This window comes from Porites lutea, chromosome 3, assembly GCF_958299795.1.
Source record: "Porites lutea chromosome 3, jaPorLute2.1, whole genome shotgun sequence".
Taxonomy (NCBI): domain Eukaryota; kingdom Metazoa; phylum Cnidaria; class Anthozoa; order Scleractinia; family Poritidae; genus Porites; species Porites lutea.
In genome coordinates this window covers 5620254-5633519 of record NC_133203.1, presented here as the reverse complement: position 1 = coordinate 5633519, position 13266 = coordinate 5620254, and the positions used below count along the sequence as shown (strand labels likewise).

At 39.4% G+C, this 13266-nt stretch overlaps 2 protein-coding genes across 2 annotated transcripts; both read right to left on the bottom strand.

Annotated features, from left to right (window-relative positions):
* Positions 1 to 5498: 5498 nt before the first annotated feature.
* Positions 5499 to 6400, bottom strand: LOC140931471 (XK-related protein 6-like). Its single transcript, XM_073381284.1, has 2 exons — positions 5783 to 6400; positions 5499 to 5540 (listed from the first exon to the last, which is right to left on the bottom strand). The coding sequence occupies exons 1-2, from the start codon at positions 6398 to 6400 to the stop codon at positions 5499 to 5501; spliced, it is 660 nt and encodes a 219-aa protein (XP_073237385.1).
* A 3791-nt stretch (positions 6401 to 10191) lies between these two features.
* Positions 10192 to 12022, bottom strand: LOC140930288 (XK-related protein 6-like). The gene has a single exon (XM_073379969.1). It carries the CDS (start codon positions 12020 to 12022, stop codon positions 10943 to 10945), a length of 1080 nt encoding a protein of 359 aa, XP_073236070.1. The 3' UTR covers positions 10192 to 10942.
* Between the last annotated feature and the right edge of the window lie 1244 nt (positions 12023 to 13266).

Sequence of the window (13266 nt, the reverse complement as noted above, 5' to 3'; positions counted from 1 at the left end):
GGATAACGCAATTGTTTCGCCTAATACTTATCAGCTGCTTAGTGATTTATCTGATGGGTAGCGTTATCCAATAACAATGATGATTATAATAAGAATAATAATAATAATAATGGTCTTTATTAATCATTCATTGGGCAAACAGACGTGCAACAATTTACATGGCAAGAAAATGAATAAGAATTCGTGTCAGTTAAATATTCGCCGTATATCGATTGTGTGTAATAATGTGTATGCGATTTCTACCATGTTACTACTTTATTATATTTATGTTGTTATATTTATATATTTATATGTATAACTGAATGTTTGTAAGTCTTTGCCTGACCCTACCTGTAATTCAGAGAAATCTGCGAATGGTGGAAATAAACAAATATTATTATTATTATTATTATTATTATTATAACAACAGTGGGTATGGTTAACAGTGCTTTCCTTCCAAAGGCAACGAGTTACCTTCGCCGTCATAACTAAGTTATCAGGGAGCTTACGAAACAACGACGGCGATGGCAACAGGAACGGGAACGTCAAAAAGGCAATATATGTTTACAGAGCAAAACAACAACTCTGCACGTGTACAGTACCACTCTTTTTTGTACATTTCCTTTCAGTCCCTGCACAACTACGACATGAAATAAGAAAATTTTAAGTTTACTTGGGAACAGGAACGGCAAGGCGATAAAGTCTACCATCTCTGTTAGAATTCAGGCGCGGTCCCTTCTCTTCAGCTCCAACCCAAATTCCCTTCTTTTAAGTAACTGGTCCCCTTGGAATAATCGCAAAAAAGTGAAAGGATGCAAAGTCTATTTTTCAGCGACGTTTTCATGGACGTCGCCGTTGTCGGATCGTAAGGTCCCTACTCTAATATGCGCATAGTTTGAAGCACTTGACTGCGTTTGAACGCGAAAACTTTGCAGATTGTTACTTTTCAACTTACTTTTAGAGCCCTAAACCCGGAGCAAGTAGCTTCCTTGAGGAAGTACTTGTGTGACGGCATTTTTGCAGACTACTTTGGGTTTAGAACGATTTCATTATAAGCACAAATTTTGAATAGTTTTGAATACGCTCATAGACGGAGCGGACTCCCCCGCTTCCATTTTCGCGGGTACTCTAACAAGTACTGTTAAATGTGTCTAAAAATATACCGGGAAGTGAAACGCCGTGACACACAGTTGTAGGCGTAAAATATATCTCCCCATGTACTAACGGGAATCCAAGATAGTCTTGGATTGTGGATTCCATGCCGCGGATTCCGGATTCCAGGTAATGGATTCCAGTCTTTGTCAGTGGAACATGGATTCTAAATTCAAGTCGTTAGTTGAACTCCGGATTCCTTGAAATGTATTCCGGAATCCAAAGCTCGGGATTCCGGATTCTTTTACATGGGCAAAAGTGGGAGTTGCTTGCTGCTGCTAATGGGTTCAAAAATCCCAGAGTAGTGCATAGCCCTGACCCCTTCTGTATCACCTGTAACTCTAAACTTAGTTGAGATTTTATGTGTTAAATCGGATGAGCAATACTAGCGAAGTTTCATTTTTCACAGAAAATGATAAGCGGGCCCTATAATGTGCTACGTGAAAAATCATGTTTATCGGGGAGTTCTGAGAGATTTATTCCAGGAGGATGTCCATACTAGACTGAAGAAACTAAGAGACTGAGGTGCGGGGTAAGTAACCGGTTACCGACTTTAAAAATCATAAGTAAAATAGTTATCAAAGAATGCGCGTGCGTAAGTTGTTCGTTAACATAGAGAGGCGTGCGGCAGTGATAGACGTTGCAGAAAGCTACTTTCTTGGTATTAAAACATCCTGTGTGATTTTGACCAGTGTATCTCTGTGGGGCGATGATGTTTAACTGCTTCCTTAGCGTACTGGCCTGCCAATGTATAGGAGCGGACTATACCATGACCCTGGAAATAAAAAGGCAATGTGAAAAAGGCACTGAACCAAAACAGTTAAGATACTTTTTAGGGGGTGACATCATCGAAAAAGTGTGGCTTTCTTGGCAAATAGAAGCAAACATACCCTACTAGTCTAGAGAGAATGGATTGAGGTCAAACGCGTGCATTGTTTTTGCGTTACTAACCATGTCCTCCGTTTAAGTAAATAATACTTTAAGAGGATCGTACAGGGGTATTTTCGTGATGCGTGATTACTAGAGCCGTTTTTATTTTTCATGAATCGTGAGTTTAAATAATTATTCCTTATTCGAATTGAGAATCGATAATCGTGATTTCATTACGTCGATTTTTCTCCTGATTTCAGTTTCCCGACCTCCAAAAGACCATGAATTAGCAAATAAGACAAGTGTCGTAAGAATAACGTACACCTATCTTGCACAACTCTTACATGGACCTCACTATTCTTCTTAGATACTTCGTAAATATTGGAAGACTCGTCATTGTTAACATGGCAGGGTAAACGGGTAATCAGATATATTTCCAATTGAATGCGTAATATTTTACCTTGACTTAAATTCAGTGGGTTCAATGCCTTTCCTTCGAAAGCCGGACAGAACTCGTTTTTTCTTTTACTAGCAAACACTCCTCCCAGGTAATCTTTAGAAAACTCGGAGGATTTGTGGGATAAAAGGCAGAGGCTAAGAAACGTGGCCTTGGCCGAAGTTTTGAGCTCAAATTCTGTCGTTTACAGAAAGGAAAAGAAGATAGTGAAGCGTTTTCCAGGGACTGGAACATCTTAAGGTAATTAGGCAGCTTAACAGACAGAACACAAAACTCAAGATGGATTGGGCATCAAGCAATGGAAAAGCTGTGCGACAGAGTCCCGAGTGTGAGGCAAGAGACTATACAATGTTTACACTGGAGACTGACTTTGGAGACCCTGACTCGTTCAGCCCATCTGCAGTCGATAAGCAGTGTGTTCCTTCAGCTACAAGAGCAATGACTTCTATGTCACGCGAACATAGTGCGAACGCATTCAGAGGTAAGCAGTAGATAAAGCAGAGGTTGAAGAGGATGAGGAAAAGTGCGACACAGATTCATTTCATTTCATTTATTCACCCTTTCACGTGCTCATTACAGAAAAATATTTAAAAGATAATATTATACCCGGGAAGGAGCTCTCAGCAAAGTCTTTAAGGCTTTACGAGGAGAGCCCCTGAACATGTTTACTGCAATGATTTATTTTTGAGAATATAAAAAGGATATGGCTGTGTTACGAGGAGAAGTGACTAAGATTATTTATTCATGTAAATACGTTTGTATACTGAAATTCTCTTCAGTTTTCATATTTTGTCCTGAATAAATCGAATGTCTTAATTGGTAGTTAGTTCTTGGTTGATATTCGTGAACATTAGAGCACGATCTTGTGTTGTATTGATGAACATCTTTATTCAGACAAAACAAATCATGGAAAAGATGATGGTATATTGTTATTAAAGTATCGAAACATGGGCAAAAAAAGCAATACAATGTTACAATAACTTAGTAGGGACAGATAAATGCGTAATATAGACCCTGCATAACAACGCGAGGTAGATAATGCCTTGCTCGACGAAGTATACCAGAACGTTTTTCTTCTACAAACACGACTTATTTGATTTTTCCAGTTAAATAATATTTCCGTCTATATGAACTCCTAGGAGACTGGCTGATTCCACCTGTTTGATACCTAAACCGTCTAAACTAATGTTAACTTGTTGCTTAATTATTTTGTTTTTACTCTGAATGTCAATAATTCAAACTCGGACGATCCTACGAAAGATATTGCCGATGACAATTTTTAAAATGTTTCCTCCAGCCGTCACTACACGTAGTGGACAACGGGTAGAGGTATCTCTAAAGAGTAATGAAAGTCTCAAATTTGAATTTGTAGTATTTCTTTTCCTTATCGCCCCTTTGCTGTATTTTCAGACATGTCTTTGTGACTTTTTCTAGCGTAAGGACAGGATCAAGGAGTGCTTCAAGGCATGCTAATTATCATTATCCCGTGATCCGTGATTAGTCTTTTCTGTGGTTCGTGAACCGTGCCTGTGGACTAACCGCCCCCTCCCCCTGTATGACCCTCCTTTTAAGTTTGAAATAAAACATGGGTGATAAAATGTAAACAAAACTGATCGAAACTCGGTCCCACGGCGAATATGATGCTCTGCGTGGAAGAATTCCATGATTCCCGTGCGTTAGTGTGAAACTGAACATCAGTGACGAGGTTCCAGAAAGAACCAAGAAGACATGCTATGTTCCAAAAAGATTAATTCGAACTCCTTTTCGGTCGTTGCTTCGACCTTTCTGAATGACTTAAAACTCTGAAGGGCCTTCTGTCTGAGCTAGTTAACGCGCCTTAACGATTGGATAACTTGTGAACCGTGTGACACTTAAAATGGATATATTGTTAGTGGCCCAATCCCAAGCGAATGTCAGTCGGGAGTGTTTATTTCCGGTTTTTTTAGAGACTGGACTTTTACAAAAGCGAATGAGTATCTCAAAAAGTAGCCCAACAAGCTAGCTCAGCTCAAGAGGGAACGTATGATTAGTTTGCCGGAAATAAAGGGTATTCGTATAACAGCAATGCCGTATGAAATACAGATCTGAACAGGAGCCTTGGGCTTCCTGATGTGGTACAACTCATAATAGGGAGTTTAAGATACCACGACGGCGACGGCCACGAAAACGTGGCTTTTAATCTCTATCGCGATTACTCCAACTCATTTACTTTGTCAGATGCAAGCGAACTCTTTTTGAGCCGAATTCATAAGAACCATATTGAAGTTCAGAAAGGGAAAGAAAATTTAGCCGTCGCTTGTTGACGTCCTCCATAAAACGTGCAATTAGGCGTCGTAGCCGTGCAGTGACGGCAAAGAAATGTGCAAAAAAGAAGTGCAGCGTTGTTGTTTTGACTATTGAACCTTTTGCTTTATTGAAGTTCTCATTGTCGTTGCCGTCGTGGCATCTCAAAGACAATTACGAACCGTGATTAAATCCTCTGGGCTGAATATTCGCTCAAACTGGAATATCAGTGTTCCTTTAGAACAAAAAGAATGCTTACACGTCTAGGAATATAAGTACGACCAGTATTTGTCGCTCTCAGTAAAGCACAGACCACTCCTCATAACAGCTTTACTAACAGTTGTATTAAGAGCCAATCACAGACAGTTGATGACGACTGCAGTACCGAGAGGTTTTGGCGCGCAAGTATACCGATTTTTAGTTTTGGCATCTTGCCTCACCACAAAAAGGCACAATGATACATCGTATTCGAGACAATTCATCAAAGGTGAAACGTATCTTTCGTATCTTTGTCAGTTTTTGAATGTCCAAGATGGCTGTTACTCTATCATGAGTTGATTGTTTTTATTGTTTTCCCGTTTAAACATCGTTTTCCGATTCTTTCTTTAAGAAAGAGAAATGAGTAAGTCTCATTACGGCTCCAAGAACACTAAACAGACAGACGCAGATGGTGACTGGTAAGGAGTACCAGGTGTGAGGGAAATGGCGGAAATAAAAGAACAGGATGAACATGAAGTTTTCCCCCACAAACGCAATGTTAGAGACCACCATCATTTTTCTTAGCTTTATCTCTCCGTCCCTGTCGGTAGAATGAAATAATCCAAATGACCAATCATCCCGTAGCCAATGGAAGCAGGAACAAAAAAAAGCGGTTAACTCGTGACCGTCATCTCCGCAAAAACTTATCACTATCAGCAGACAGTGAGGGATGATAAAACAGATAAACGGCCACGTGAAACTTACAATGTTAAAAGCAATTGCGAAGAGTCGACTGCTTAAAATAAATAAGTGCGTTACAAAAAGTAGAATTCTATCTTTTACACTGAAATTGATGCCTCTTTCGTTACCGTGACGTAACTTATCAACACCAGTAGACGCCCAAGCCACGCTGAGGAAAGACACAGGCAGGGAAACCATTTGAATGATCGACACCGATTCCTGTTGAACAACTATGGCGTACAGCTGAATAATAAACTGAGGACCTGATTGAAGAGCGGCCTCAATCACAAAAGCGAATTTGCTCCACTCCAGTAGATTGTCTATATCATTCGGATCGTTCAGTTCATTTTCATTCGTTCGAATGTCAATCGGTTCGATTTGATTGTCGCGCCAGAGGTTTGGTAACTTCTTCAGGTAAGCAAAAAGCGTTCTCAGTCTCATAAAAGCGGGAAAAAGTGGATTGCAACCAAATATGCGTGTAGTGCAGCTGCGACACCAACTCTCGTCGATCTGATCGTTGTTCGTCGTTGCCATGTTAAGTAATGAAAACAACACTGATGGCAAAATAATAAATGCAAGCCCCACCATGAACCACGTCTTGTGATCTGCGCGGTAGAATTCTACTAGTGTTAGAATATCAGTGATGGGGTCAGCAAAGCCTAAAATGATTCCAAAAAGAATCGACAAGATGTCGTACCATTTGAGTTCTTTTTGCGCCATTGCTCTGACCTTTCTAAATGACTAAAGAAAATCAGAACATCCTGTCCGAGTAAGTGGTTTACTGTGATTGGATAATGTGCGAAGTATGTGACCCTTTGTAAGCTTATTTCTATCAATGCGCGTTATTTGAGCACGCAAAAAGCCACAAGGAAAGGTGGACTGGATTTTACAAGGGAGAATTTATCCCCATTATCTACGTAGCTTTTCCAGTAACACAATTAACTAAGCTTGCGAGAGATATTTTGAGTGAACTGGCAACACAGACAACGGAAGACTGGCACAAAATGCGAAAGTAAAATCACCCGCCCTATGGAATGTGCATTGAAGTTGTTACTTGATCTTTGATCACATAAATGTTTGATCTTATTGGCTGGAAGAAATTTAAGCCTCATATATATGATATAGGAGACTGAGTCTAAGGGCCTTATTTGTCAGTCATACTTGTGGGTAAACACAAGTCACTCCAATGACTTTACGCCAAATAAGACGACACGATGTCATCACCAATTAACCATACCTTTTATGAAAAAAAAAAACGTGATACTTTAACGATTAGAACACAGAGGTTTGGAGAGTTTTGCTAGAACTGGAAAAAAAAACAAAACAAACAAACAAAAAGAAAACACTCAGTTGCGCACGCGATGGCGAGTGCCGTTCAGATACTTAGGCATTATGCGCACTGCCCTGTCAATGCTGAAATCGGAACTGTTCATATATATAGCCAATCAGATTAGAGAATTTTGTTAGTTATGGCCCCAGTTATTCAAATGGCGGATAACACCATCCACTGGATAAATTTCTATCCAGCGGATAACGCAATTGTTTCGCCTAATACTTATCAGCTGCTTAGTGATTTATCTGATGGGTAGCGTTATCCAATAACAATGATGATTATAATAAGAATAATAATAATAATAATAATGGTCTTTATTAATCATTCATTGGGCAAACAGACGTGCAACAATTTACATGGCAAGAAAATGAATAAAGGAAAGCGAAAAATACATAAGGAAGAACTTAAGACGTTTGAACAACAGTGGGTATGGTTAACAGTGCTTTCCTTCCAAAGGCAACGAGTTACCTTCGCCGTCATAACTAAGTTATCAGGGAGCTTACGAAACAACGACGGCGATGGCAACAGGAACGGGAACGTCAAAAAGGCAATATATGTTTACAGAGCAAAACAACAACTCTGCACGTGTACAGTACCACTCTTTTTTGTACATTTCCTTTCAGTCCCTGCACAACTACGACATGAAATAAGAAAATTTTAAGTTTACTTGGGAACAGGAACGGCAAGGCGATAAAGTCTACCATCTCTGTTAGAATTCAGGCGCGGTCCCTTCTCTTCAGCTCCAACCCAAATTCCCTTCTTTTAAGTAACTGTACCCCTTGGAATAATCGCAAAAAAGTGAAAGGATGCGGAGTCTATTTTTTCAGCGACGTTTTCATGGACGTCGCCGTTGTCGGATCGTAAGGTCCCTGACTCTAATGTGCGCACAGTTTGAAGCACTTGACTGCGTTTGAACGCGAAAACTTTGCAGATTGTTACTTTTCAACTTACTTTTAGAGCCCTAAACCCGGAGCAAGTAGCTTCCTTGAGCAAGTACTTGTGTGACGGCATTTTTGCAGACTACTTTGAGTTTAGAACGATTTTATTATAAGCACAAATTTTGAATAGTTTTGAATACGCTCATACACGGAGCGGACTCCCCCGCTTCCATTTTCGCGGGTACTCTAACAAGCACTGTTTAATGTGTCTGAAAATATACCGGGAAGTGAAACGCCGTGACACACAGTTGTAGGCGTAAAATATATCTCCCCATGTACTAACGGGAATCCAAGATAGTCTTGGATTGTGGATTGCGCTGCATATGCATTGCACTGATGCCGCGGATTCCGGATTCCAGGTAATGGATTCCAGTCTTTGTCAGTGGAACATGGATTCTAAATTCAAGTCGTTGGTTGAATTCCGGATTCCTTGAGATGTATTCCGGAATCCAAAGCTCGGGATTCCGGATTCTTTTACATGGGCAAAAGTGGGAGTTGCTCGCTACTGCTAATGGGCTCCTGATACTTTTTCAAAAATCCCAGAGGTATATATAACCAAAGAAAGGGGGAGGCGTTTTTTGCGGTTCACGTTTGCTTGTATGTGCGGACACACAACCCCGCTATATTTTATTTAGTGCATAGCCCTGACCCCTTCTGTATCACCTGTAACTCTAAACTTAGTTGAGATTTTATGTGTTAAATCGGATGAGCAATACTAGCGAAGTTTCATTTTTCACAGAAAATGATAAGCGGGCCCTATAATGTGCTACGTGAAAAATCATGTTTATCGGGGAGTTCTGAGAGATTTATTCCAGGAGGATGTCCACACTAGACTGAAGAAACTAAGAGACTGAGGTGCGGGGTAAGTAACCGGTTACCGACTTTAAAAATCATAAGTAAAATAGTTATCAAAGAATGCGCGTGCGTATGTTGTGATTTTGACCAGTGTATCTCTGTGGGGCGATGATGTTTAACTGCTTCCTTAGCGTACTGGCCTGCCAATGTATAGGAGCGGACTATACCATGACCCTGGAAAAAAAAAGGCAATGTGAAAAAGGCACTGAACCAAAACAGTTAAGATACTTTTTAGGGGTGACATCATCGAAAAAGTGTGGCTTTCTTGGCAAATAGAAGCAAACATACCCTACTAGTCTAGAGAGAATGGATTGAGGTCAAACACGTGCATTGTTTTTGCGTCACTAACCATGTCCTCCGTTTAAGTAAATAATACTTTAAGAGGATCGTACAGGGGTATTTTCGTGATGCGTGATTACTAGAGCCGTTTTTATTTTTCGTGAATCGTGAGTTTAAATAATTATTCCTTATTCGAATTGAGAATCGATAATCGTGATTTCATTACGTCGATTTTTCTCCTGATTTCAGTTTCCCGACCTCCAAAAGACCATGAATTAGCAAATAAGACAAGTGTCGTAAGAATAACGTACACCTATCTTGCATAACTCTTACATGGACCTCACTATTCTTCTTAGATACTTCATAAGTATTGGAAGACTCGTCATTGTTAACATGGCAGGGTAAACGGGTAATCAGATATATTTCCAATTGAATGCGTAATATTTTACCTTGACTTAAATTCAGTGGGTTCAATGCCTTTCCTTGGAAAGCCGGGCAGAATTCGTTTTTTCTTTTACTAGCGAACACCCCTCCCAGGTAATGTTCAGAAAACTCGAAGAATTTGTGGGATTAAAGGCAGAGGCTAAGAAACGTGGCCTTGGTCGAAGTTTTGAGCTCAAATTCTGTCGTTTTCAGAAAGGAAAAGAAGGTAATGAAGCGTTTTCCAGAAACTGGAATATCTTAAGGTAATTAGGCAGCTTAACAGACAGAAAACAAAACTCAAGATTGATTGGGCATCAAGCAACGGAAAAGCTGTGCGACAGAGTCCCGAGTGTGAGGCAAGAGACTATACAATGTTTACATTGGAGACCGACTTTGGAGACCCTGACTCGTTCAGCCCATCTGCAGTCGATAAGCAGTGTGTTCCTTCAGCTACAAGAGCAATGACTTCTATGTCACGCGAACATAGTGCGAACGCATTCAGAGGTAAGCAGTAGATAAAGCAGAGGTTGAAGAGGATGAGGAAAAGTGCGACACAGATTCATTTCATTTCATTTATTCACCCTTTCACGTGCTCATTACAGAAAAATATTTAAAAGATAATATTATACCTGGGCTTTACGAGGGGAGCCCCTGAACAAGTTTCCTGGAATGATTTATTTTAAGAATATAAAAAGGATATGGCTGTGTTACAAGGAGAAGTGACTAAGATTAATCATTTATGTAAATACGTTTGCATACTGAAATTCTAATTGTCTTGCTTGTGGAGAAAATCAGTGTTAATTTTTTCCTGAATAAATCGAATGTCTTAATTGGTAGTTAGTTCTTGCTTGATATTCGTGAACATTAGAGCACCATCTTGTGTTGTATTGATGAACATCTTTATTCAGACAAATCAAATCATGGAAAAGATGATGGTATATTGTTATTGAAGTATCGAAACATGGGCAAAAAAAGCAATGGCTTCATTGTCTATATCATCTTAAGGTAAAATCGATAGTTGTTTGAAGATAGGACCAGTATGTTTTTCTTTTAATTTAAAAAAGTAATGATCCTTATACCGTAATTTTTTTTGTAGCCTTCTTTTTGGTTCTTGTCTTGTTGTGTACGTATTTCCCCATACAATGTTACCATAACTTAGTAGGGAGAGATAAATGCGTAATGTAGACCCCGCATAACAACGCGAGGTAGATAATGCCTTGCTCGACAAGGTATACCAGAAAGTTTTGCTTCTACAAAAGCGACTTAATATTTACGTCTATATGAACTCCTAAGAATCTGGCTGATTCTACCTGACTGATACCTAAACCGTAACTTGTTGCTTAATTTTTTTCTAGCTATGAATGTCAATAATTCAGACTCGTCCGAGATGGCTGCTACTCTATCATGGGTTGCTTGTTTTTATTGTTTTCCCGTTTAAACATCACTGTCCCATTCTTTCTTTGAGAAATAGAAATGGGTAAGTCTCATTACGGCTCCAAGAACAGAAAACAAACAGACGCAGATGGTGACTGGCAAGGAGTACCAGGTGTCGGGGAAATGGCCGAAATAAAACAACAGGATCATGGTAATGTTTTCTATCACAAATAGCACGTTCGAGAGCGTCATTTCTCTTTGCTGTTTCTCTCTGTTCCTTCCACCAAGTCCTCCAAGTGACCAATCATCTCGTAGCCAATGGAAGCAGAAAGTAAAACAAAAGAACAGTAATTCATCTACGTTCCAGTCTCCTATTCCGGAAGACCAACATCTCCAAATTATGTCACTTATCATTATCACCGTACAGTGAAGGATCAAAGCACTTATAACCCACCACTTGTAGCTTACAGTGAACAAAGCAACTGCAAAAAGTCGACTGCTTAAAATAAATAAGTGCGTTACAAAAAGTAGAACTTTCTCTCTCACACTGAGATTCAGGTCTCTACGATCACGGTGAAGTAATTTGATTCTGTCAGCAACAGTAGACGCCGAAGCTAAGCTGAGGAAAGACACAGGTAGGGAAGCCATTTGAACGATCGTCACGGATTCCTGTTGAACAATGATGGCGTACAACTGAATAATAAACTGTGGAGCTGATTCAAAAGCGGCCTCGACCAGAACAGCAAACGAGCTTTTGTCCAGTAGGTTATCCAGATCAGTCAGTGGATTTTCCTTAATGTCAGTCGGTTCGATTTGATTGCCTCGCAATAGGTTTGGTAACTTCTTCAGGTGAACAAAAAGCGTTCTCAGTTTCATAAAAGCGGGAAAAAATGGACTGCAACCAAATATACATATAGTCCACCAGCCACACCGGTTCTGGTCTTCGTCGTGCTGACAAAAATTAATGACTGAAAAAAAAACTAATGGCAAAATGATGAAACAGAGCCCTACAACGAACCACGTCTTGTGATCTGCGCGGTAGAATTCCACCAGTGTAAGAATATCGGCGATGGGGTCTGCAAAGCCAAGAATGGTTCCAAAAAGATCCACGAAGATGTCGTACCATTTGAATTGCGCCATTTCTCTGACTCACTTAGCTTTGTCAATAACGATTTCGCAATACATTCATGGCGGCTCAGATGCGGTTAATGACTCTTGCAAGCAGTTTAGAGTTTTAAATCAAGTCATTACAAAAGAGAATTATCCGTCTCTGCCTTAAAAAGAAAAAAAATAAAAGTATAAAATCTCGTATTTTTAAAATCCCTAATTAATGATAATAATAATAATAATAATAATAATAGTAATAATAATGATATAGAGGATATTACACGGTGGCGCGAAGATATGAATTTTATTTTCTCGTGGCAAAAACAATATTTTACGAACGAGCGCAGCGAGTGAGTAAAATATTGTTTTGCCACTCGAAAATAGAGTTCATATCTTCAAGCCGCCGTGTAATGTTCTTTTTATTATATAGACAAAAAGACATCGATAAAATAATACATTTTTATTCGCCGAAAAGTAATTGTGACCGCTCAAATTTACAGTACAGCAATATAAGACATTGCTTACAATAATCTTGAGAATCAACACTGAGCTGAATAGGATTCTACAATGACAAAATATAAGCAAAGCTTTGAAAAATGTGTAATTAAAATTCAAAGGACGCCAAACGCCTACAAATTTTGGAGGGAAATTACCGAAATTACGTCATCGATAAACTCACGTGTGAGATTATGGAAAATAAACCACTCGGGTCCCGGATGTAGTTTTTATGAATTTTACGAGTGGTATATTTTCCAGTAAAACACTCGTGTCTATATAATAAAATAATATAATAATAATGGTCTTTATTAATCATTCATTGCGCAAACAGACGTTCAACAATTTACATGGCAAGAAAAGCGAAAAATACATAAGGAAGAACATAAGACGTTTGAGCAACAGTGGGCATGGTTTACAGTGCCTTCCTTCCAAAAGCAACGACCTTCACTGTCATAACTAAGTTACTCAAATATGCGCACAAATTGAAGCACTTGACTGCGTTTAAACGAGAAAAATTTGCAGATTGTTGCTTTCCAAGTTTGATACTTTTAGAGCCTCAAGCCCGGAGCGAGTAGCTTCCATGAGTTATGTACTTATGTCACGGCGTTTTCCCGGACTGCTATTAGTTTGGTTTAGTTTTGGAACGATTTTATTATAAGCACGAATTTTGAATAGTTTTTAATGCGCTCATAGACGGAGCGGACTCCCCCGCTTCCATTTTCGCGGGTACTCTAACAAGTACTGTAAAATGTATCTAAAAATAAACCGGGAAGTAAAAC

Coding starts and splice junctions, on each gene's coding strand:
- LOC140931471 (XM_073381284.1), bottom strand. CDS start 6,400: ATGGCGCAAAAAGAACTCAAATGGTACGACATCTTGTCGATTCTTTTT. Junction 5,541..5,782: donor AAAGAGGCATCAATTTCAGT/GTAAAAGATAGA, acceptor TTCTACCGACAG/GGACGGAGAGATAAAGCTAA.
- LOC140930288 (XM_073379969.1), bottom strand. CDS start 12,022: ATGGCGCAATTCAAATGGTACGACATCTTCGTGGATCTTTTTGGAACC.